This window comes from Zonotrichia leucophrys, chromosome 5, assembly GCF_028769735.1.
Source record: "Zonotrichia leucophrys gambelii isolate GWCS_2022_RI chromosome 5, RI_Zleu_2.0, whole genome shotgun sequence".
Lineage (NCBI taxonomy): Eukaryota > Metazoa > Chordata > Aves > Passeriformes > Passerellidae > Zonotrichia > Zonotrichia leucophrys.
This window is the reverse complement of record NC_088175.1, coordinates 60,015,715-60,041,584: the sequence shown is the minus strand read 5'-3', so window position 1 is coordinate 60,041,584 and position 25,870 is coordinate 60,015,715. Positions and strand designations below refer to the sequence as shown.

The window sequence follows — 25,870 nt, the reverse complement described above, 5'->3', positions numbered from 1 at the left end:
AAGGACAGCCTTACAAAAAAAAAATTAAATACTTTAGAAAAATAGAACTACGAAAGATACATTGTATTAAGACCGACAAAAAGTAATTTTGAATGATAAGCTTTAAAACATTTACAGTATGGTGTGGTCAAAACTGATAAGTCATGAAACGCTTATAGTGTATTACAGAGTGTAATTAAGAAATATACACTACAATATATGTATAATATAACATAGCATAATATAATATGTACATTATATACACGTATAATAACACACATATTCTATTCTATTCTATTCTATTCTATTCTATTCTATTCTATTCTATTCTATTCTATTCTGTTCTATTCTTATATATAGTAATAAATAGAATGGAATAGAACAGAATATGACATAATATGTACATTATATATACATATAATAATGCACATATATGATATATAATATATTACATATATTATATTATACTATACTATATTATATTATATTACTAGATATAATAATATAATTATAATATAATATAATATAATATAATATAATATAATATAATATAATATAAGTACATTATATTACATATAATATATATTACATATATTATATATATGTATATATAATATATGTAATACTTATAAATTATATTAATATATATTTAATATATATTATATTATATTATATTATATTATATTATATTATATTATATTATATTATATTATATTATATTATATTATATTATATTATATATACAATATAATATAGTATAATATGTATATTACAGTATAATTAAGAAATAAATAGCTTCTGATTGTAATACCGTGAATTATAACATCTGCATTACCTCACCCTTCAAACGAAACTACAAATAGAATAAAACTTTTGAAAACACCTTTGAGTCAAAACCAAAACAACCTTAATCCGACAAACTTGGATTATCATTGTTGTTACCCTATTATTGTTATTAACCGCAGCGAACCCGCGCCGCTTGCGGAGCGCTCTCTCTGTGTGTGCCCCGCAGTGGCTCCGCGCCCTCGCTCGCTCCGTGCAGCTCCGCGCCCTCGCTCCGCGCCCTCGCTCCGTGCCCTCGCTCGCTCCGTGCAGCTCCGCGCGTCGCCGCCGGGCCGCGCCCCGGGCGGGGCGGTGCGAGCGGGGCGGCCCCGCCGAGCCCCGGCCGAGCGCGCACGGAGATGGCGGCACCGAGCGGGAGCGTCCTGCCGGGGCTGCGGGCACGGCTCGTCCTGCCGGGGCTGCGGGCACGGCTCGTCCTGCTGGCGCTGCTGGCGCTGCCCCGCGCCGCCCGGCCCAGCTGCTTCTGCCAGGTGGGCACGGCCCGGGCACGGGCGGCAGCGGGAGGGAGGCTGGGCGCGGGTGCGGTGCGCAGCTCGGGGTGCCCGGCGTGGGGAAGGAGCGGAGCTGCAGGGGAGAGCGCGGAGGAGGGCTCCGAGATGCTCCGAGGGCTGCGGGAGCTTTGCTGGATGGAAAGGCTGGGAGAGCTGGGGGTGTTCACCTGAAGGAGGCTCCAGGGAGAGCTCAGAGCCCCTGGCAGGGCCTGAAGGGGCTCCAGGAGAGCTGGAGAGGGACTGGGGACAAGGGATGGAGGGACAGGAGCCAGGGAATGGCTCCCAGTGCCAGAGGGCAGGGATGGATGGGAGATTGGGAAGGAATTGTTCCCTCGGAGGGTGGGCAGGCCCTGGCACAGGTGCCCAGAGCAGCAGTGGCTGCCCCTGGATCCCTGGAAGTGCCAAGGCCAGGCTGGACAGGGCTTGGAGCACCCTGGGATGATGGAAGGTGTCCCAGGACTGGATGAGCTTTGAAGTTCTCTCTAACCCAAACCATTCCAGGGTTCTGTGGTTCTCTTCCATGCCACCTTAACTGTATTCTCTCCCTGCTCCCGTCACTAGAGGGGAGTGCTCCAACTTGTTGAGCATTTCTTTCTTCCCCAGCTGCCCAGGTGCCTTTCCTGGGATGTTTCAGGGATATCATTGCTGTCCCTGGCAGCTGCTCCATCCCCTCTCCTGCCTTGCTGCTCTGCTGTCCGGGATTCTCCTGCCACCCTGCCCTGCCATGCCCAGGTGGGAGCTGGGCTGCTCTGCTCCCTAAAACTCCTCTGGGGTTAATTCCTCATGTTGTGTGCCAGGGGTGTCACTGCCACTCAGTGCAGCTTCTGGGGAGGTACAGAAATGGGAGAACTGGGTACCAAGCCTGGATTTAAGGAAGAGATCACTCTGCAGTTCCCTCTGAGAGCACTTTGCACAAGCAAAGTGGCTGCCCCTGGATCCCTAGAAGTGCCCAAGGCCAGGTTCTTCTTCTGAACACATCTCTTCCATCCTACTCTGAGAGCAAATCAGTCCTTTATTCACTCTGAGGAACCACAAAAAAAAGTTTCTGCTCTACACGACCTGCTTGTAAGAATATTGCATCTGATTTCTTAGTGGTTATGATGTGACATGTTGGACTGGGCCTAGAGCACCCTGGGACAGTGGAAGGTGTCCCTGCCCATGGCAGGGGGTGACATAAAATGATTTTTGAGGTCCCTTGCAACCTGAATAATTCCTGTGATAAGCACATTTGCAAGATCAAGGAGTGAGGATGTCACAATGTCTTCAGCCCCTTTTTTTGTTGCCTTCAAAAACAGGAAGCTTTTATAAAGGCTACTCTTGCTGTATTAAATTTCTAGTCCTTAAATGTGGTCAGGAATTGAGAATGGGGAAAGAAAACAAATGGAATTACACTCTTGGCTTTGGCTTTGCCTTCTGGGGTGGCTCTTGACACTTTCAGCTTCCTGTGGAAACGGTAAATAAAAACTCTGCTGATAAAGAATTGGAAAACATGCCTTTAGATTCTGGATCTCTGCAGGGTTTTTCCTTGCAGCTTCCTGTAAGCAGAGAGGTTTGGGTGTTGGGTCAGGAGTGTGGAATGGGATAAGGAGCTGTAACCACTGCTGACCTGGCATTCTGGCATGGCAGGGACTGCCAGGCTCTTTTCCTTGGGCTGGAGGAGCTGGTGTGCTGCTCTGGGCACTGCTGGGTCCTTGCAATGCACTTTGCATTCTGTGGAGCAGCCTGGTGTTTTCCCTAAAATGTTTAGAGCAGGATTTTTTATTACCTTTAGGAAAAGGTGCCATGAAGGGCAGCATTTCTCAGCCTTTCTAACCACCAAACCTTTTAAATCACACCTGAGGGCTGCCTCATCTTTTGGTTAAAATTAATCTGCTGATCCACTTGGGCTGGTGGTTTTTATTTGCCACCAAAGAAAATACAGGGCCAGCCTTCAATGATCTGCTTTTCCCCCTTGGTTTAGCTCCTTGCAGGCCTGCTCCAGCTCTGGTTCCTCCTGTGAGCCATCTCCTGCTGCCTCATGAGGTGCAGAGGCCTCAGTGTGGGTGGCTGGAGGAGCTCTGACTTGTCTGCCAGGGACAGGTGACAAGGGCCACTTTTGGGAGTGCTGCTCCAGCAATATTCCAAGTGCTGACTCCAGCAGGCAGTGATTCTGGAATGGGTGTTGCTCTGCACCCAGGGCAATGCCTCACCTGCTTTTTGGCACTGTTATTTTACCTCCCTTCCTTAGAGACCAAGCAGCCCTGAAACCTTTATTAGAAACATCCATCTGTTGCTGCAAACACTGCTGTTTCAAGTGCTGCTTTCTGCTTCCCAAGCTCTGATTAACATTCCAATATCAAAATCCCCTCCAATTTTACAGGCAGCTCATCCCCCCCCTGGAGATATTCCTGTTTGCATCAGAGCTTTAGTCAGCCATGGCTGTCTCCTGTATATTCCTGGTAATTATTGTTCATTTGCTGTTTACAGGCTGATGCAGCTGCATTAAGGATGTGCTGCAGGTGTTTGGCAGAGGGGATTTTGTGAAGGTTTCCTGTCTGGCAGAGGGCTGGCTGCCTTTGGGAATGTTTCTGTGGGCAGGATGCTGTCATTAGGGGTGAGTGTGGCCGTGGAGAGTTTCCTAATGGCACCTGGGCAGGTTTTCAGGCTGTCCTTGTGTTCCTGTGGGGTTGGTGTTCACTCAGCAGCCTCTGGGGCAGGGATTCATTCCCACCACAGCTCCCATTTCTCTGGCAAAGAGGAATTCTGCTCTCTCCAGGAGGAGTTTCCAGGTGGAGAGAAGATCTTTGGGGGTGCATTCTGCCCCTCTGCTGTGCTCTGGGGTATTACAGTGTCTTTAGATGGTCACTGTGGTGAGAGAAGGACGAGAATCTTGTTTTTTGATCAGAAGGCTTGATTTATTTACATAAGATATATAATACATTATAACTATACTAAAAAGAAAAAGAAGAGAAGTTGCAGAGAGCAGCTATGCTAAGAAAAGAATAGAAAGAATGAATAACAAAGTTCTGTGTGCAGGGAATCTGTCCCTGAGCTGCTCCTGTGATTGGCCTTTAATGGTACACAAGGAAGATGAGCCAATCACAGGGACACTGCTACATTTCACAGCAGCTGATAACAATTGTTTACATTCTTCTTCTGGGGCTCTGCTTCCCAGAAGATGGACAAATCCCAAAGAAAGGATTTCTATGAAAAAATGTCTGCGACACTGGGGAGATCCCTGCTGGAACAGTGTCCTGCTCCTTGCAGACAGGAGGGACATGGAGCTGGTGGAGTCCAGAGGAGGCCACCAAGATGATCAGAGCAGCTCTCCTGAGAGGAAAGGCTGGGAGAGATGGGATTGTGCAGCCTGGAAAAGAAAACACTTCAGGGAGGTCTAATTGTGACCTTCCTGTACCTGAAGGGAGCTGACAGGAGAGAGAGGATGCACAAGGGATGGAGGGACAGGACACAGGGAATGGCTCCCACTGCCAGAGGGCAGGGCTGGATGGATATTGGGAAGGAATTGTTCCCTATGAGGGTTGTGAGGCTCTGGCTCAGTTTTCCCAGAGCAGCTGTGGCTGCCCCTGAATCCCTGGCAGTGCCCAAGGCCAGGCTGGGCAGGGTTTGGAGCCACCTGGGATGGTGGAAAGTGTCCCTGCCATGGCAGGGGTGGAACTAAATGGTCTTTAGGCTCCCTTCCAACCCAAACCATTGTGGGGTGCTGTGACAGCCCTTCAGGCCCTGCTCTGACCCCATCCTGGGGCTCCCATGTGAGATTCACTTCTGTGTGAGTTCTGGGAAACCGAGTCCTTGTTTTCTGGGCAGAAGATGGGGATAAACACCTGGAGTGGCAGATAAAGCTTCCAGGGCAGGAGTGATTGTGCTCAGCTGGCTGCCAGCAACTGCCCAAGTGCACTGGAAAGACGAAAGGGAAATAATTTCATAGAATCTGGAAGGGACCCACAAGAATCATGGAAATCCAACTCCTTTGTACCAGGAAACTTCTGCTGAGGGAGCAGGGAAGGCATCTGCTCACCATAAGCCTGGGATTTGTTCAGAGGAGCAGGCAGAGCCAGGGAAGTTGGCACAGGCTAAACCCAACCCCTCAGCCTCTGTGGCACTCCCTTCCCTGGGCCCTGTTGTGGCTGTGGTGGGAGATGCAGGGAAAAGTTCTCCTTCTTTCTTTCCTGCCTGTAATGGGAGATGCAGGGAAAGATTTTCCTTCTTTCCAGCCTGGTTGTGGTGGGAGATGCAGGAAAAGTTCTTTCCAGCCTGGCTGTGGTGGGAGATGCAGGGAAAGATTCTCCTTCTTTCCAGCCTGGTTGTGGTGGGAGAGATGCAGGGAAAGGTTCTCCTTTCCTGCCTGTAATGGGAGATGCAGGAAAAGTTCTTCTTTCCTGCCTGGCTGTGGTGGGAGATGCAGGGAAAAGTGCTCCTCCTTTCTTTCCTACCTGTAATGGAAGATGCAGGGAAAGATTCTCCTTCTTTCAGACTGGTTGTGGTGGGAAATGCAGGGAGAAGTTCTCCTTTCCTGCCTGGCTGTGGTGGGAGATTCAGAGAAAAGTGCTCCTTCTTTCTTTCCTGCCTGTAATGGGAGGTGCAGGGAAAGATTCTCCTTCCTGCCTGCCTGTGGTGGGAGATGCAGGGAAAGATTTTCCTTCTTTCCAGCCTGGTTGTGGTGGGAAATGCAGGGAGAAGTTCTCCTTTCCTGCTTGGCTGTGGTGGGAGATGCAGAGAAAGGTTCTTCTTTCCTGCCTGTAATGGGAGATGCAGGAAAAGTTCTTCTTTCCAGCCTGGCTGTGATGGGAGATGCAGGGAAAGTTCTCCTTTCCAGCCTGTAATGAGAGATGCAGGAAAAGCTCTCCTTTCCAGCCTGGCTGTGGTGGGAGATGCAGGAAAAGTTCTCCTTTCCTGCCTGCAATGGGGGATGCAGGAAAAGTTCTTCTTTTCAGCCTGGCTGTGGTGGGAGATGCAGGGAAAAGTGCTCCTTCTTTCCTGCCTGTAATGGGAGATGCAGGGAAAGATTCTCCTTCTTTCCAGCCTGGCTGTGGTGGGAGATGCAGAGAAAGGTTCTCCTTTCCTGCCTGTAATGGGAGATGCAGGAAAAGTTCTTCTTTCCTGCCTGGCTGTGGTGGGAGATTCAGGGAAAAGTGCTCCTCCTTTCCAGCCTGGCTGTGGTGGGAGATGCAGGAAAAGTGCTCCTTCTTTCCAGCCTGTAATGGGAGATGCAGGAAAAGCTCTCCTTTCCAGCCTTGCTGTGGTGGGAGATGCAGAGAAAGATTCTCCTTCCTGCCTGCCTGTGGTGGGAGATGCAGGGAAAAGTGCTCCTCCTTTCTTTCCTGCCTGGCTGTGGTGGGAGATGCAGGGAAAGATTCTCCTTCTTTCCAGCCTGGTTGTGGTGGGAAATGCAGGGAGAAGTTCTCCTTTCCATTCTGGCTGTGGTGGGAGATGCAGAGAAAAGTGCTCCTTCTTTCCAGCCTGTAATGGGAGATGCAGGAAAAGCTCTCCTTTCCAGCCTGGCTGTGGTGGGGAATACAGGGAGAAGTTCTCCTTTCCATTCTGGCTGTGGTGTGGGACACAGCACAAGGAAATCCCAAAATCCACTGCTCAGGGGATGCTCCTGTGACCCTCAGGGCAGCAGAAGGAGGTGGGAGGAGCAGCATGGAGGGCAAGGAGGCTGAAGCAGAGGCCAAGCCCAGGGATTGCACAGTCCCTGCTGTTGGTGTTCCCAGCACACGAGGTTGGATTTTGGGGTTGTGGCGCCTCACCCTGGAGCTCACTCAACACCAGAGCCACTCCTGCAGCTCTGTCCCGCTGGCACAGCCCAGCCCAGCCCAGCCCAGCCTCTCACAGCCAGGGCAGGCGAGCAAACCCCTCACTCACTGGTGATTCACGGTGCCAGCAGGCTCATGGCACATGCTGGGGGCTGCACCCATCCCTGGTTTATCTCAAACAGCTGCTCTGCTTGGCACAGGCTGGGCATGTAGGTCAATATTTTGTTTGTGGGGTGGGAGGAAGTGTTTTAGGGTACCACCCACAGGAGGGCACGTTTGACACGGAGCTCTGCTGCTCTGGCAGCAGGAGGTGAAATCCCAAACCAGGTGAGGGCTGAAAAATGGGTTCTGGGGGGTCATGGAGCAAGAAGGAACCTCTGAAATGAAGAGAAATCCTGCCAAATGATCTGGCTCTGCCACTTCCCTGAGTCTTAGGTTCTGGGGTGGTTGTGGAGCAAGAGGAAACCTCTGAAATGAAGAGAAATCCTGCCAAATGATCTGGCACTGCCACTTCCCTGAGTGTTGAATGACTCAGCTTCAAGCTGGGCATCACTGGGCCTTTCACCAGGGCTCTGAGGAGCCTCAGCTCTTGGTGCTGCTTCTCTTCTGTGCTCCTCTGGCTGTAGGTTGGGCACACACAGCCTGGGGAAATTGCCCATTTTTACCCATTCTGGCTGAAATGCTTGGAGGAAGAAGGACTGAGCAGATGTGGAGTTTTCCCAGCACCTTTCCCTTTGCCCCTTGCCCCCACGGGTGTGTTCAGGGTGACCCTGAGGCTGATCCCACCAATAAACTGGGATTTGGAGAGCTCCAAACACAACCCCCATCCAGTCCTAAGGATTTGGGATCATCTTGCAGTGCTTCCCTGGTGGGGTAGAGCACAGACAACTGGTGGAAAAAGTAGTACAGTGATATCATCCATGAATTCATTTATTTCCAGCTCCTCTTGCACTGTTTTCCTGTTTTCTGGCATCTTTTCCTACTACTAGAAGACAAAGTTAGATTACAAGATTGCAGCTGAAGCCCCAAGCTCAGATCTTTCAGTGTATAACTTTCGTGTAATTTCAGTCAAGAATCTTTCTTGTGTGTAGTTCCATGCAGTGTTCAGCCTGCAAACTGAATTATTTAATTGCCTGCAGGGTATGCAAACCAAACAAAATTAAGTCCACGTGAGCTGCTGTCATCTCTTTTGGCTTGACAAGAAAAAAAGTGATGTTGGTTTTGCATCTCTGGATTTTATTCAGGATGAGGTTGGTTCTGGCTGGAATTGGTCACCAGACATAACAAAACCAGACCTGGCCCAAATGGTGCTGCCAGAGGGGGTTGGTGGGAGCTGCAGTGCTCCCACTTTTACAGGGATGTCATTCCTTTGGATACAGAGAGCAGCTGAAGGTTATCCCCAAATCTTATTTTAGGTCACTTTTAGACTCTACCTTTAAGCTTCCTGCCTTGAAGGATGTAAAGATTTCAGGAAATAAAGATGTGGTTGGTTAATGCCTGTGGTTTGTTGTTTTGATGAGTTTTTTTTTTAATGTCTATATAAATTTGCAACGGCTTTAAATTGGGTAACTGGATTAGCAAATTGCTGCTGTTTGTTTTTACAAGGGTGATTCAGGTTAGGGGAAATCTTAAATCACTGCTAATCTTCATTAGTGTGCAAAATGCAGGACAGAATTCAGTAAATGTGTGAGGGTGACACACTGAGCTGCAGTGTAAACACTGAAAATATGAGTGAGCCTCCAAACCATGGTGCCTCAACAAAACAGAGTCATTCCAGTGGGGTGGGGAATTCTGGCTATTTTTTCCCCCACCTCCCCATTTCATGTGACTCTGTGCTCCATTTCTGCATCCTCCTCTCTGCTCCATTTCCATGCTGGTAAATAGAATTTTATTTTAGTTGTTGTGTAGCTCTTGCTGGGTTGTGAGGAGCAGCTGAGGGAGCTGGGCAGGGGCTCAGCCTGGAGCAGAGGAGGCTCAGGGGGCCCTTGTGGCTCTGCACGAGGAGGGGACAGGGACAGGAGGAGGGAGAACAGCCTCAAGTTGTAGCAGAGGAGCTTTAAATTGGATATTGGGGAAAATTCCTTCCTGGAAAGGTTTGTCCAGCCCTGGCACAGCTGCCCAGGGCAGTGCTGGAGTCCCCCATCCCTGGAGGGATTGAAAATCTCCCTGGATGTGGCACCTGGCACATGGGCAGTGCTGGGGAATGGTTGAACTCAGTGATCTTTTCCATCCTGGATGATTCCAGGATTCTCTGATTTCCCCAAGGATTCACTGGGGGTGTGGGAGAAGCAAAATTACTTCTGTGTTGAGCAACTTTGTAATCTGCCAGTAATGGATGTGTCAGGAAACCACAGCTGAATTTGTGCTGCTGCTTTCTTTGTTGGTTTTATTTCCTTCAGGGCTTGCACAAAGGCTGTTGAGTTGTTCAGGATGATGCAAGGAGGATCCAGCAGATGCAGAGCAGATGTTTTTGTGCCAGAGGGCTCTCTGGGGCCAGCAGGGGGACTGCTGCACCAATCCCAGAGTCACGGAATGGTTTGGGATGGAAGGGACGTTAAAGATCAGCCAGTGCCACCCAGCCATGGCAGGGACACCTCCACTGTCCCAGGGAGCTCCAGACCTGTCCAGACCAGACCAGACCAGACCAGACCAAACCAGAGCAGAGCAGAGCAATCCAAACCAAACCACACCAAACCAAACCAAACCAAACCAAACCAAACCAAACCAAACCAAACCAATCCAATCCAACCAAACCAAACCAATCCAAACCAAACCAAACCAAACCAAACCAAACCAATCCAATCCAACCAAACCAATCCAAACCAATCCAAACCAATCCAATCCAACCAAACCAAACCAAACCAAACCAAACCAAACCAAACCAATCCAACCAAACCAATCCAAACCAAACCAACCAAACCAAACCAATCCAAACCAATCCAAACCAAACCCAACCAAACCAAACCAAACCAAACCAAACCAAACCAAACCAAACCAAACCAAACCAAACCAATCCAAACCAAATCACACCAATCCAAACCAATCCAATCCAATCCAATCCAATCCAATCCAATCCAATCCAATCCAATCCAATCCAATCCAACCAAACCAAACCAAACCAAACCAAACCAAACCAAACCAAACCACACCAATCCAAACCAATCCAATCCAATCCAACCAAACCAAACCAAACCAAACCAATCCAATCCAATCCAATCCAAACCAAACCCAACCCAACCCAACCAAACCAAATCCAACCAAACCAAATCCAACCAAACCAAACCAATCCAAACCAATCCAAACCAAATCAAACCAAACCACACAAAACCAAACCAATCCAAACCAAACCCAACCAAACCAAACCACACAAAACCAAACCAAACCAAACCAGACCAAAGCTGATGAGCCACAAGCAGTTTCTCTGGGGCTGGCCTTGTGGCAGTGTTGCCTGACAGGTCCCACATGCAGACTGCAGCTCTAACTCCCTGTTATCCTCCAGGAGTGGCTTCCTGAGGCTCCCCCAGGAGGGACCTGAGCTGGCAGCCTGTGCTCACTGCAGCCATGTTCCTTCTGCTTAAACTTGGCTTGCTGGGAAAAGGAAAGAAAATGATGAATTGTTTTATTCTCTGCAGTGTTAGAAAACCCTGCCTGAGTTGTTTATATTTGTTATATGTTTAGTTATTTATATTTAGTTGTTATATTTGATTTAATTTTTTTTGATGTTGTTGATTGTGATTTTATTGTTTTTTTCTCCCCAGGTTACTGGTTATTTAGATGACTGCACGTGTGATGTAGAAACCATCGATGCCTTCAACAACTACAAACTTTTCCCTAGACTGAATGAACTCCTGCAAAGTGACTATTTTAGATACTACAAGGTCATTTTTCCTTGTAAAATTTGTATTTATTTGTGTGCTGCTGTCTTTTTAAAAATTTCCTATGGATTATTGCTGGTCTTTTTAGAACAGACATCTGCATTTTAACCCTTTAAAGGATGCAGTTGGAGCCTTCTGTTACGAGGAGAATCTCAATAAGATGCAATGTACTTTTAAGAGGATTTCAAAGATATTTTCTTACCCATTTTTCCCCATTAAGCAACACCTTAGTGAGAGGAGTTCCTTTGGTGAGCTGTGATTTAAAGATGCTGATGAGCAATTTTAATTTATGATCCATAATGAGAGAATTGCCCATGGAAAACCTGCATCGGTTCCAGACCCTCAGGTTCATGGATGGCTGTTGCTGCCAGAGATTCCATGGATTGGATTCCATGGGGTGGATTCTGGGTCACCAAGGAGCTGCTGGTTGGAACAAACAAGTGCAGAACTTGGATTTCTCTTGGGAAAGTGGGAAGGTTGGCTTGGCTGCATGGGGGAGATGAGTTATTGAACAGGGTGATGTGTTGTTTGCAGGTAAACCTCCAGAAACCTTGTCCCTTTTGGGAGGACAACAGTCACTGTGGGATGAGAGACTGTGCTGTGCAGCCCTGCCCCTCTGTAAGTACCAAATCCATTCTTTTACCTTTTTTTTTTTAAATTTATTTAACTTTTGCAGACCAAGAGGAAACAGCAAACAAGTGACTGAACTTTGTTATTTTAGTTACAGCAAAACTGGGGCTCTGGTGGATCTTTCATGGGTGCAGCAACACTGCTGGCCCTAAGAAAGGCCAAAATCCTGAATTCTGTAATATTACTAATTAAAGTTTCAAGGCAAGCTGGGCTTTTAACAGCTGACCCTCTGCAAACAGCCAAAAACTTCTCCTGGTCCTTATTTTTCCATTAGTAACTAGTTTTTAGGGCAAATCCATTATAGTTTTTATGTTAATTGACAGAATTTGTTGCCCATGAGCTGCACTGTGATTTAATTTTGGCTGATGAATTTGTCTCAGAGCTTTCCAGCCCTGTTGCAGGAGAAATGGCTCTTTGAGCATCCCATTTCCATTTCCAAGGGCATTCCTGTCCCTGTATCCTGGACAAAAGGGTTTTGTTCCCTCAGCTGTAAGAAAACACCCTGAGGGGGTGAGGGAGTCACAGCTTGGTGGCCCCTTTGGGGACATTTCATGTTTTGGTGTTGACAGCCAGCACAGACTGTCTTACTCCCTCACTCTTGGGTTCTAAAATGGAATGATGAAGTTGTTTTTTTTTTTTTTACACCTCAAAATAACCCTAAATGTTGTTTAAATAACTTTTTCTTCCTTAAAAAAAAATCTATTTTTGGTAGTGATTATGAGTAATGTGATGGAGTTCTGTTACAATTACCTAAGTTTTAGCTATAAGTTGTTCTTATTTTAAGAACTGACTGCCCCTGCTGTTCTTAATTAAAATAATAATAAAAATAACTCATATTGCTTAATTTTTCTTTTTACCATCACACTATTTGCTCCTGTAGAAATGGTTCTATTGCCTTCCTACTCCTGGAGAAAATGGAAGTTGAGGACAATTTTGGGGCTGCTTGTGTGGGGCTGACATTCCATGATGGAATGGTCAGAGGGAAGTTTGGAATATCATGTGTCAGGGGCTGGTAGATGAAAAATCTGAGGAGGCACCTGGGTTCCTGCCTGGCTTTCCCAAATTCCTGCTGGGATAAGCAAAGCACAACCTGATGTAGCACCTGAGGAAGGCTTCAGACCTTTGGAGAAAAGGAATCTTGCAGTAAATTAAAAAAAAAAAAATCAAAATAAACCACTAGGAATGTTTCTTCTCCTTGGTGTGGGGAGGAGTGAGGGGTTGGACGTGCTGCAGGCTGGGCTGAGTGCTGTTGTCACCTTGTCACCTCTGGCAGCTGTGGTGACACCCCAGACCTTTCCCAGAGATGGGGCTGAGGGGTCTCAGCAGCCCCACAGGTGGCACTTGCCTTGTTTTGCCTTTCAGGATGAAATCCCCGATGGAATCAGAGCTGGAAGTTACAAGGTGGGTGTGGCTGAGCACAAAAGGACGAGGGGGGTTTGATTTGTGCTCCAGTTTTGTGCCATAGAAGTGACAAGGTTGGAAAAGACCTGGAAGATCATCGAGCCCAGCTGTCACTGCACCAGCCCAGTGTCCTCATGTGCCACATCCACGTGGGGTTTTATCACATCCAGGGATGGGAACTCCCCCACCACCCTGGGCAGCTCCTTCTGATGCCTGGCAACCCTTTCCAGGAAGGAATTTTCCCTCATATCCAATCCAAACCTCCCCTGGCACAACTGGAGGCCATTTCCCCTTGTCCTGTCCCTGTTCCCTGGAGCAGAGCCCGACCCTCACTCCTGGCAGGAGCTGTGCAGAGCCACAAGGGCCCCTGAGCCTCCTTTGCTCCAGGTGAGCCCCTTCCAGCTCCCTCAGGGATTCTGCAGCCCCTGCCCGGCTCCTCAGGGATTCTGCAGCCCCTGCCCGGCTCCCTCAGGGATTCTGCAGCCCCTGCCCGGCTCCTCAGGGATTCTGCAGCCCCTGCCCGGCTCCTCAGGGATTCTGCAGCCCCTGCCCGGCTCCCTCAGGGATTCTGCAGCCCCTTCCAGCTCCCTCAGGGATTCTGCAGCCCCTTCCAGCTCCTCAGGGATTCTGCAGCCCCTGCCCGGCTCCCTCAGGGATTCTGCAGCCCCTGCCCGGCTCCCTCAGGGATTCTGCAGCCCCTGCCCAGCTCCCTCAGGGATTCTGCAGCCCCTTCCAGCTCCTCAGGGATTCTGCAGCCCCTTCCAGCTCCTCAGGGATTCTGCAGCCCCTGCCCGGCTCCCTCAGGGATTCTGCAGCCCCTTCCAGCTCCCTCAGGGATTCTGCAGCCCCTGCCCGGCTCCTCAGGGATTCTGCAGCCCCTGCCCAGCTCCCTCAGCCTCTCCTGGTGCTCCAGACCCTTCCCCAGCTCCATTCCCTTCCCTGGACCCTCTCAAAGTCTTTTTTGTCATGAGGAACCCCAGTCTGCCCCCAGGCTTTGAGCATGGCTCAGTAAATGTCATAATGTTCTTTAGACTTGAAATTTTACTCCCTTCAAGTGCCTGGAGAGCACAGAGGCTGTGAGGTGGCTGTGCTGGAGGGAGCCAGGTGTTCTGCCATCTCTCCAGGAGTTGGTGTCACCAAAAGCACACAAAGCTCCCAAGGCACTGCCAGGGCTGCAAGACTCGTCAGCATTGCACAAACCTTTGGGCCATCCTGTGCAAAACACAGTGAGGCTGAACCATGAAAGGCTTTCTGGGGCTTAACCTGTGTTAATAGTGCATTGAAGGCTAAATTAAAACAGAAAATAATTTCTTTTTTAACCCTCATCCCTCCCCACCCCTTTGCTTTCCAACCCAGTACTCAGAAGAAGCCAACAGCCTCGCTGAGGAGTGTGAGGAAGCCAAGAGACTCGGAGCTGTGGATGATTCTTTGAGGTTTGGCTTCTTTTGCCATAATCCTTCCTTGTCCTGAAGGAAGGCTGGGATCAGAGCCCTCTCTGAGAGTTTTCCCCTCGTTTTTTGCAGCAAGGAAACACGGCAGGCAGTGCTGCAGTGGGCACAGCACGACGACTCCTCGGACAGCTTCTGTGAGGCTGATGGTATGGGCACCTGCAGGGATGGCAGGGCTGGCATGGGATTTGTGCACTTCTGCACAGCTTTCAATCATGGAATGGTTTGGGTTGGAACCTTCAAGCCCATCTTATTCCACCCCTGCCATGGCAGGGACACCTTCCACTGTCCCAGGGTGCTCCAAGCCCTGTCCAGCCTGGCCTTGGGCACTGCCAGGGATCAGGGGCAGCCACAGCTGCTCTGGGCACCCTGTGCCAGGGCCTGCCCACCCTCCCAGCCAGGAATTCCATCCCAATATCCCACCCATCCCTGCCCTCTGGCAGTGGGAAGCCATTCCCTGTGTCCTGTCCCTACAGATCCTGAGTGAGAGCTCCTCTCCCACTCCCTGTAGCCTCTTCAGATCCTGGAATGTTGCTGTGAGGGCTCTACACACCCTCCTGTTCTCCAGGCTGAACAGCCCCAATTCCAGTGTCAGATATCATCACAACAGCATTTCTGCTCCTTCCCACCCCCCTGACCTGAGTGTTTTTGAAAATAACACACAAATATTTCTGACAAAGCTTCCTTGCTGCTCTGGGCCTTGCTGTGTTCAGCAAGGTGGGGCAGGGGTGGCTGGGTCAGCCTTGGGAAATGTCATTTTCCCTGAGAAAATCGTTGTCCCTGAGGCAGCTGTGCTCCACAGACATCCACTCTCCTGATGCTGAGTACGTGGATCTGCTCCTGAACCCAGAGCGTTACACTGGCTACAAGGGCCCCGACGCCTGGAAAATCTGGAACAGCATTTATGAGGAAAACTGCTTCAAGTAGGTGCTTTGGGGTCCAGTTCCACAAACCTGAGGGTGCTGATTGAGGGGCAGGAATGAATCCTCATCCTCCTGGTGGGTTACACCAGGGACAAGTCATGTGGCTGCCCCAAAAGAAGAGAATTTACTTTTCCTTTCTGTTTTTTCTAAAAAAAAAAAGGAGAAAGCAACACCAACCCCCCACAGAAACCCACATTTTCCTCTGTCCTTTCCCTTCCTGAGCAAAGTTAAAGCATGGAAGAGGATTTTAGATCCCCTCAGGCTGTTTGAAGTAGCTACCTCTGCTCTGCTCTGTTTGTGCACACAAGAGACAGTAACTTATTTACATCTCTTATTTAAATTATTTTTTTTCCCTCCTCCTAGGCCTCAGAATGTAAAAAGACCTTTGGCATCTGGCAGAGGTGAGTCATTCATTTATCTCACTAAGTGGGTTAGTAGTGAACTGATCCCAGCTCCAGGAGCAGCAAATGTTCCCTGGGCTCCTTCTCCTGCTGGATCAGAAAGAATCTCGTAGCTCTTGACCAAGTGTAGAATTTTGTGGCACCTGGAAGTGGGTTTTTCTAGCATCCATTGTGGAAAAAGAATGCCTGATCTTCCAGTCCTGGAAAAAAGGTGAGTTTTGGAGGGGTTGGGAGCAGGGCTGAGCTGTCCCTGGGTCCCTGGTGTCTGAAGAGATGGATGTAAATGAGATGGCTGTACCAGCCCTGCCAGCAAATACTCCCTCTCTTCTTCCTCCAAGGTTATTTTGGAGTGAGTTTCTAGCTGTGGGTCGAGGCTGTCCCTTCCCAGCCTGGTTTTATGATGGTCAGTCCAGCAAGAACCTCACCTGGACTGGGAAATGCTTGGCTGGGCTTTCCCAAGGCCATTGATCCATCTCAAGCAGCCATTTCCCCATTCTTCCATTTCCATTCATTTCCATTTCCATTTCCATTTCCATGCCCCATGTCCATTCCATGTCCATTTCCATTCCATGTCCATTCATTTTCATTTCCATGTCCACTTCCATTTCCAGCAGCCATTTCCATGTCCATTTCCATTTCCACTTCCATTTCCATTTCCATTTCCACTTCCATTTCCAGCAGCCATTTCCATGTCCACGTGCATTTCCAGCAGCCATTTCCAGCAGTTATTTTCATTTCATTTCCATTTTCACTTCCATTTCCATTTTCATTTCCCCCTAAGCTATGGAGCTGCTCATCCCCCTCCTGTGACCCTGGTGGGAAGGGGTGGCTCTCCTCCTGCTGAAGGAGATGTGCAATGTCCCTGGAAATATCAGCCTGGACTTCCTTTGCAAGTATTGATCCCCCCTGCACTGGTCAGGTTACTCAGCACTGTTCTCATCCGGTGTCCTCAGTGCTGCCCTTGGGGTTTCTGTGTTCAGAACATTCCCAAACCTCCCTGGAGAGGATCCTTCTCTGGTCACAGCAGATGAGCAGAGCAGTAGTTGCACTTTGGAGCTTAATTTTGGTTGTGTGTAATGTTTTTATTCTCTTTTTCTCTCTCTCCCTCCACCACTTGTGCGTTTCCCCCAGGAGATGATGGAGGTGAGTGGCACTGTTTGTTTTTACTGCCAACAGAAACAAGTGGGGTGTCCTTGTCCTGCTGTCACGGGCTGTGCCTCACATCATGCACCTGGTTGGCAAAATCATTCATCAGGCAAACCAGGAATGGGAGACATGGCATCACAGGAAATCCTAAATGGGATCACAAGGATCAGAGTCCAGATCTGTCCCTGCACAGACCCCCAACAATCCCACCCTGGCATCCCTGGCAGTGCTGTCCGAACACTCCTGGAGCTCTGGGGCTGTGCCCATTCCCTGGGCAGCCTGGGCAGTGCCAGCACCCTCTGGAATAGTGGAACCTTTCCCTGATATCCAACCCAGCCCTTCCCTGGGTCCTGTCCCTGCTCAGCACAGTGAAGGGAGATCCCTGTGAGCTCCCTGGCCCAGCCCTTCCTCCTGTGAAGGGTTTGCAAAGTCCACCAGCATCTTTTGAACAGCACAAGTCCAGTCTGAAGGCAATCACTCAAGTGTGAGAAGCCTTTGGGGACAGGAATTGTCCTGGGTTTTTTTTTCAGTGCTTATGACTGAGACAGCTTTGAACAGACTCAATCCCAAATTATCTGGAGCTGTAGGATAGGGGTGCTCAACTCCCTGAGGCCCTGGGAAGGGCTGTTCCCTGCAGTTCTCCCTTCTCCACAGCATTTTCCCCAAATCCTGATCTCCAGATCCCTTCCCTGCACACAGAGCAGGCACAGTGCAGCCCTGGCTTGTGCCATTCTGCACGCTCGGTTGCACTCTGTGGTTTTTTGGCTGGTTGCTTTGTTTGTTTTATAAAAACATCCCTCTCCCCAGTGTGGCCAGAAGAGGAAAGCAATCCCTGATCTTGTTTTTCCCTGCTGTGCCCCCCCAGCCCCCTGGGGAAAGCCCACGTGCTGTTTGAGCTGCTGCTGGGCCGTGTTAGGGAAGCATCACTCACAAGGGGGGGCAGGAAAACTCTTTTCATGCTCTTTTAATGCTCCTTTCCCAATTTCTGCAAACTGCAGTGGGCAGAGGCTCCTCTGGGGCCAGCCTGGAGGTGGATTCAGGGCATCAGGCTCGGGCTGTTCCCTCACTGATGTGTTTTCATTTCTTTCCAGGGCACACATTTTACAAGTGGCTCAAAGGTAATCCTTGCTCTCAACGTGGTTGCTCCTCCTGGGATGGGCAGGAGATGGGAAATGGTGGGATTAGTGGCCACTCTCAGTGGGATTAGATTCCTACCTCAATCCAGTGAGTGCTTTCCGTGTCTTTAACTGCCCTTTTCTTTGCAGGGGTCTGTGTGGAGAAAAGAGCTTTCTACAGGCTCATCTCTGGTCTGCACGCCAGCATCAACATCCACCTGAGTGCCAGGTACCTCCTGCAAGGTAAATCCTGTTCCTGCCCCAGCCCCTCACCTCCTGACAGCTCCATGCTCTGCCAGGTGCTGCTTGGAGCAGTTCCAGCAGGACTCAGGCCTGTTGGTGCTCTTGCAGCCCCCAGCTGGTGTAACAGGGTCAGGGATGCAGTTACCTCGTGCCTCCAGGTCTGACAGCGTGTTCTGTGCCAGCCCTGCCAGCAAACACTCCCTCTCTTCTTCCTCCAAGGTTATTTTGGAGTGAGTTTCTAGCCGTGGGTCGAGGCTGTCCCTTCCCAGCCTGGTTTTATGATGGTCAGCCCAGCAAGAACCTTACCTGGACTGGGAAATGCTTGGCTGGGCTTTCCCAAGGCCATTGATCCATCTCAAGCAGCCATTTCCCCATTTCCATGTCCATTTCCAGCAGCCATTTCCATGACTGTGTCCATTTCTAGCAGCCATTTCCATGTCCATGTCCATCTCCAGCAGCCATTTCCATGTCCATTTCCATTTCCATTTCCAGCAGCCATTTCCATGTCCATGTGCATTTCCAGTAGCCATTTCCAGCAGTTATTTCATTTCCATTTCCACTTCCATTTCCATTTTCATTTCCATTTCCATTTCCACTTCTATTTCCATTTCCACTTCCATTTCCATTTTCATTTCCATTTCTATTTCCATTTCCACTTCCATTTTCACTTCCATTTCCATTTTCATTTCCATTTCCATTTTCACTTCCTCTTCCATTTACATTTCCTTGGCCATTTCCACTTCCATTTCCAGCAGCCATTTCCATGCCCATGTCCATTTCCATTTTCATTTCCATTTCTATTTCCATTTTCACTTCCATTTCCATTTCCATTTCCACTTCCATTTCCATTTCCAGCAGCCATTTCCATGTCCATGTGCATTTCCAGTAGTTATTTCCATGTCCATTTCCATTTTCATTTCCACTTCTATTTTCATTTCCACTTCTATTTCCATTTCCACTTCCATTTCCATTTTCATTTTCATTTCCATTTCTATTTCCATTTCCACTTCCATTTCCATTTCCATGCCCATGTCCATTTCCATTTTCATTTCCATTTCTATTTCCATTTCCATTTCCATTTTCACTTCCATTTCCATTTCCATTTCCATTTCCACTTCCATTTCCATTTCCTTCCCATGCTTTGGTCCATAAATACCTGGTCTGAGGAATCCCAGTTTCAACCCTGGAGTTGAAAATCAAAGTGATTGCTGTGGAATTTGGGAAAACCATTTATATTTAACTAAATAATTGTGTTTAAGGCAAGAGATGAGCTGGGGCTGCAGCATCAGCTTGAGATGATTTTTATATTTTCCACTATGTATTTTATAGAATAATCTTAAATACATGGTAAAATGAGCAACAGAAGTATTTATTGTGGGCTTGAAAATGGGAAATGGAGGCCATTTTCCTCCATTCTTGTTTTTCCATATCATCAGGAATTCTCCTCAGGTGTCCCTGTTTGTTAGGAAGTTTCAGGAATTACCTGAAAAAAAACCTGCAGGAATTTTGTGTTTGGTGGGGTTTGAACTGAGTTACAATCCTGCCCCCCTTGAACAATTTTCAGGCAAAATCTCTTCACTGGAGGGGTTGTCAGGCATTGGAAGGGGATTTTCAGGGAAGTGGTGGGATCACCATCCTGGATTAGTATTAGTATAAATTATAGTAGTTATTGTTAAATATAATATAATATAACATAATATAACATAACATAATATAATATAATATAATATAATATAATATAATATAATATAATATAATATAATATAATGTAATGTAATGTAATGTAATGTAATATAATATAATATAATATAATATAATATAATATAATATACAGTATGTTATATATTTTATTATAATTATATTACATAATAGAGAATATTATATATTATGTTATATATTATATTATATTATATTACATTATATTATATTATATTATATTATATATATATATTTATATTTATTATATATATATTTATTATATTATATTATATATATATTATATATATATTATATATATATTATATTATATTATATTATATTATATTATATTAATTATATTATACTTATTAGTATTAATTATATTAGTATAGTGAATTAGTATATGAATAAATATTAGTATAGTTTATCACAGGGTGAAAAACTCAAGAGTTTTGGGTTTTTAGTTTGGAGGTGATAGAAAACAAGCTGGAGGATTTTGAGCATTATCTGATCTCCTTGTTCTTCATCTGCTCCATTTTTACAGTATTAATAACACAGAGTGATTGGTTAGAAAGAACCACAACACAAATATTGGGAGAACAAACAAATAATTAATTATTAGTAGAAAGGTAAAAATAAAATACATTCTAAAAGTTAATTAAGCAAAATAACTTTAAAAGACCTTAAACCTTTGTGTCTTGTAATTTTTAGCACCTTTCTCTTTGTACACTAAGCCTAGTATTTAAACAACATACTAAACTATTGATAAGAGAAAAAATAACAACCTAACCTGTAACTTTTTAGTTAAAAAATAAACAACAACCTAACCTGTAACTTTTTAGTCCCTTTCTCTTTGTACTAAACTATTGATAAGAGAAAAAATAAAATTGATAAGAGAAAAAAATAAACAGCAACCTAACCTGTAACTTTTTAGTTAAAAAATAAACAACATCCTAACCTGTAACTTTTAGTACCTTTCTCTTTGTACATTAAGTCTAGTATGTAAACAACATACTAAACTATTGATAAGAGAAAAAATAAAATTGATAAGAGAAAAAAATAAACAGCAACCTAACCTGTAACTTTTAGTACCTTTCTCTTTGTACATTAAGTCTAGTATGTAAACAACATACTAAACTATTGAAAAGAGAAAAAATCAACAACAACCTAAAGACCAAAAAATCAAAAAGTCCCATTTGTCTCTTGGTTCTACACAGAACTTTTTAGGGATGTCCCCATCAGAAGAGCCTTTGGGGGGTCCCACAAAACCCCCCCACCTCTCACTGCTTTGGGGTTTTGTTTCTGTCTCAGATTCGTGGTCGGAGAAGAAATGGGGCCCCAACGTCACGGAGTTCCAGCAGAGGTTTGATGAAGCCCTCACCAGCGGGGAAGGGCCCAGAAGACTCAAAAATCTTTATTTTCTGTACCTGATCGAGCTGAGGGCCCTCTCCAAAGTGCTGCCCTTCTTTGAGCGCCCTGGCTTCCAGCTGTACACGGGCAATGAGCGCCAGGATGCAGAGATGAAGCACCTGCTGCTGGAAATTCTCCATCTGGCCAAGTAATTGCACTCAGTGCCTGGGGACAGTTATTGAAGTGAAGGGAGACCACCCCCCTTTGCTGGTCAGCATCTGACTCCGTTTATTCACTCAATCAGTCACTTTTTATAACCGTGTTAATTAAGTTCATGCATATTGCAAAACCCGAGCTCATCATAGGTCAGAGATAACACACCAACCCCTCCTTATGTTTCCAACACCAAGATTTGGGTTCTCAAAACTTACTTTTACTTTCCCAAAACAGCCAAAGATAGAATATTCACCTGCCATGAGAAAACTTGGTATGCAAGGTTCTCAAGGCCTTCATGTTTGTCACTTTTGCTTTCCCATACCTTATCCAAGGACAAGATATTTACTTGTTATTAAAAACAACCTGAGAACTCCTGCTGTTTACAGAAACAGGCTGTGAGAATTTTGCTCCTCACAGCTGCCTTCTAAGCCATTTCTGAAAAAATCTCCAACAGACAGTGGCTCTGCCACCATCCCTGGGTGCTTAACCTGACATGTCAAGCTCCTAGAAAGGCACTTCTGGCTTCTTCCTGCAGCCACTTGTGCAGTAGGATCACAGAAACATGGAATGGTTTGGGTTGGGAAAGAGCTTTTTAAAGCTTTTTTTTTTTCATCTAGCCCAGCCCCCTTGCCATGAGCAGGGACGTGGAACCAGTGGTGTAGTTTTGCTGGGAACACATTATTAATATCTGTATGCAAATTACAGAATTTGGGTAATTAGTCCCACGGTTTAATTAGTCCCGTGGTTTAATAGCCTTGGCTGCCTTTTGGATTTAGCAGAATGGAATTTAATAACTGCCTACGTGTTAGCCCTAAAATTGGCTACCTGTGTGAGTCAGCTGTGGGATACCAGGCCTGGCTTCGTGTTTGCAACAAAAAAAAACATCCTAAATATCTTGGTAACAGAGGTTTGGGCTGGTGGATGGAGTTTGGAGTAAAAGGAATGGAAGATACTGGAACCAGACAGAAATGGGTGTCTCCTAAAGTGGTCAATGTTTGATTTATCTCATCACCCTCCTGTGCTTCTGTCTGTCAGCACTGAAATTGCTTAAAAACCATTAAGCAGTTGCTGAAAAAGTCTCCAAGATGAGATGCCAGCTCAGATTGGAAGAGAAAATACAAATTAGAATGACATCAATACAAATTTGAGGAGAAAATAAAATCCCAGGGTGGTTTGGGTTGGAAGGGACCTTAAATCCTCTCATTCCATTCCTTGGGAGTGGATATTGGATTCAAACCCCTCTGGGGATGTCCAGTGGCTCCCAGCTGTGTTTATCCCACCCCTGACTGCAGCCATACATCCAAGGAGGGCAGAAATCCAACTCTCACCATTCCCTTCCAGGTCCTTCCCACTGCATTTCGATGAAAACTCCTTCTTTGCAGGGAATAAAAAGGAAGCTGCCAAACTAAAGGTAATTTCTGCCAAGGGCCCCACTGCAGGAGGCTTTTCCTACCTCAGTCCCACTGAATTCCAGGATTAATTCAGATTAAAACCTGGAAGGAGCCCTAATGAATGCCTAACCATGGATGTCTTTTCCCCCAGGAGGAATTTAGGCTGCACTTCAAGAACATTTCCAAGATCATGGATTGTGTTGGCTGCTTCAAGTGTCGGCTGTGGGGGAAGTTGCAGGTGAGATTTGTCAGCAATATTTGGGATCTCTGGTGTGGGATCTCAGCACCTCAGGACTGAGGTGTCACCGAGAGCACCCTTGGGGGGCTCGGGAGCCCTGGAATGTTCCAGAAGTGTCTGGTGGCTGCACTTTGATCCCACACAGGAGACGACACCTGTATGAGGACAGGAGGGTTTCACCGGGGTGAATGGTGAAGGGATTGGTTAATTAGAGAGTGAGACACAGGGTTTAGGATTTATGTACAGGGGGGGTTAGAGAAGTAAGATGGAGGAATTGGGGCGTGTCCTGTCCTTCTTCTTCTTCTTCTTCTTCTCTCCATCTTCTGTGGTGATGGTGGCACTTTGGGATTGGTCATTACTGAAAGTGCACCGGGCAATAAGGGTGAAAGGTATTGGGGAAAAATGATAAATATTGTACACGTAACAATGAGTATAAAGATAGGTGACTGTCCGAGGGAGGGAGTGTGCTCATGGCTGACTGCTGAGCAGAGCTCTGTCGGGCCGAAAGAAAATCTTTTAGATAAACAATTAATAAACATAAAAACGAAAGAAGAACTGAAGCCTCTTCTGTTCCTTTGAAACGCGGCTGCCCCAAGGCCACCACGGGCCTTTCCAGGCCCTCCAAACAGCCGAAAACCGGACACTCTGGGGCTGGGATTGGCCCTTGGATCCCAAGCAGCTCCTGGATGGAGCTCAGGGCTGCTGATTCCTCACCTGGAAGCTTGCTCAGCCTGGGAAGCTGGGATGAGGCAGGGGAGGGGAGGGTGCAGAGCCTGGCTGGAGGGAAACCCTCCTGCCCAGGAGGAGCAGGGAGGTTTGAATGCTGCTGTTCAAGGCTCCTCTCTGATCCCTGCACAGACACAGGGCCTGGGCACAGCACTGAAAATCCTCTTCTCAGAGAACCTCATCGAGAAGATTCCTGAGAGTGGCCCTTCCTATGGGTTCCAGCTGACCAGACAAGAAATTGTGGCCTTATTTAATGCCTTTGGAAGGTGAGTTTGAGACTTTCCCCTCTACTTTTGCAGTGTAGTCTCAGTTTGAGCTCTTATTTTTATCAGTTCCCAGCAGTTTTGGTCATAGTTCCCTGCTCTGGTCATAGTCTGGTACCAGGTGTTGGTATGGAGTAAAACAGTTGGAATGATTTAAAATATTCTTTATATTCTGCATTTCTGTAAGGAATTCAAGGAGGCATTTATGCTGAGATACAAAGCATTTCATTCTTTTGAAGGGGCTGTGTGACTCTGTCCTTGGAGCACACTGTCCCAGGCAAGGGCTGTTCTCCTTAAGCCTCTCCCCAGCTCATTCCCAGATCATGATGGCATTTTTAAAAGGAATCCATCAGTCCAGCCTCTCTGGATGAGGAGTTTTTGTCAGAAAAGGAGGATAATGAGACCTTTAGGAGGGGATTTCAGGACACTCTGGTTATGCATGAGCTCTTTGTGATGTTGAGAGACCTGGCAAAGAGGATTTTCCAAGGATGAGTTCCTTAACATCCCATTCCCCTGTGAGTCCCAGAGTTTGCTTTAAAAACAGGCAGGGGAATAATGAAGGGCCTGGTTGTAACCTCAACCTAATTTAGCTGCAATTCCAAATCTTCTCCTCCCAAGAGCTGCTTGAAGCTTTGCTGGATGCAGCCCCTTTCTCCCAGATTTTAAATAATTCACGACATGAATGTTGCTGTAACATTTCCCTTCTGCTTTCCTGGCACACAGGGTTTCAACCAGCGTGAAAGAACTGGAAAACTTCAGGAATCTCTTACAAAACATGAGGTGAATTCAGTGGAGAAAGAGGGATTTGAGGACAAACACCATCATTGCACCACTCTGACTTAAACCACTTGCTGGGCCTCCTGTCCCATCATTGTCTGTAACCTGCTGAGAAGATATTTTATACAAAGGGAAAAAAAAAAGCTATTTTTTGGTATAAAAATGGGGACTATATGTAAATTTTATTTTATATATTGGAAGATCATTTGGAATAACTCTTTTTGAAATATTGCTGTGCTGTTTGAAGATGGATCAGAGCCGTGGCCTTGCCTTTGGAAGTGTGGGGCAAGAACTGTGCCATTGAATAAATCTGGGGGAAATTCCTTGTCTGCTCCATCATTCCAAGCACTCACAGTGTGCCCACACCAACTTCTGCTGCGTGCAAAAACAACTTCAAGGGATTGCAGGAGCTGCTGCTGTCCCAAGGTGGAGTCCTTTTCTTCAGAATTCCTCTTCTTGTGGGAACAGGGAGTTCCTGGTGCTGCTTCCAGCCCAGCAAGGACAGGGGGCAGGTTTGGGCAGTGCTGCTGGAAAAAAACAGCTTCTCCAACCCTGGATGTGTGTGGAACCCCTCTGCTTTGCAGCCCAGAATGTGGGGAGAGCACAAGAGGCAGCCTGAGCTTTGGCTCAGGGCTGTGTGGGTGTGGATGAAGCTGGGGAAGGAATGAAGGGAGCTCCAGGGCTGGAGGTGCTGCTGGGTTTGGGGGGTCCTGGCAAGGACAAAGCAGAGCCCCTGGCCAGAAATGTCCCCTGGGCCAGTGGTGTGAGCACATTGCACTCACAGGATGGAGACAGAACCAGGCAGGGCTCCACAAGGGGCACAGAGAGACCAGCACAGACCCCCAACAATCCACCCTGGGCATCCCTGGAGCTGTGCCCATTCCCTGGGCACTGCCAGCACCCTCTGGGAGCAGAACTTTTCCTGATTTCCACCCAAACCTGCCCTGGCACAGCTCCAGCTGC

General features: G+C 47.0%; 1 protein-coding gene across 1 annotated transcript; it reads left to right on the top strand.

Annotated features, from left to right (window-relative positions):
* Window positions 1-1,133: 1,133 nt before the first annotated feature.
* ERO1A (endoplasmic reticulum oxidoreductase 1 alpha) lies at window positions 1,134-25,230 on the top strand. The gene is made up of 16 exons (XM_064715971.1): window positions 1,134-1,292; window positions 10,825-10,944; window positions 11,476-11,559; window positions 12,934-12,972; window positions 14,329-14,405; window positions 14,496-14,569; window positions 15,223-15,343; window positions 15,707-15,744; window positions 16,876-16,887; window positions 17,982-18,008; window positions 18,156-18,248; window positions 21,258-21,504; window positions 22,854-22,923; window positions 23,055-23,141; window positions 24,000-24,133; window positions 24,854-25,230. The coding sequence occupies exons 1-16, from the start codon at window positions 1,161-1,163 to the stop codon at window positions 24,912-24,914; spliced, it is 1,416 nt and encodes a 471-aa protein (XP_064572041.1). The 5' UTR covers window positions 1,134-1,160; the 3' UTR covers window positions 24,915-25,230.
* The last annotated feature ends 640 nt before the right edge of the window (window positions 25,231-25,870 follow it).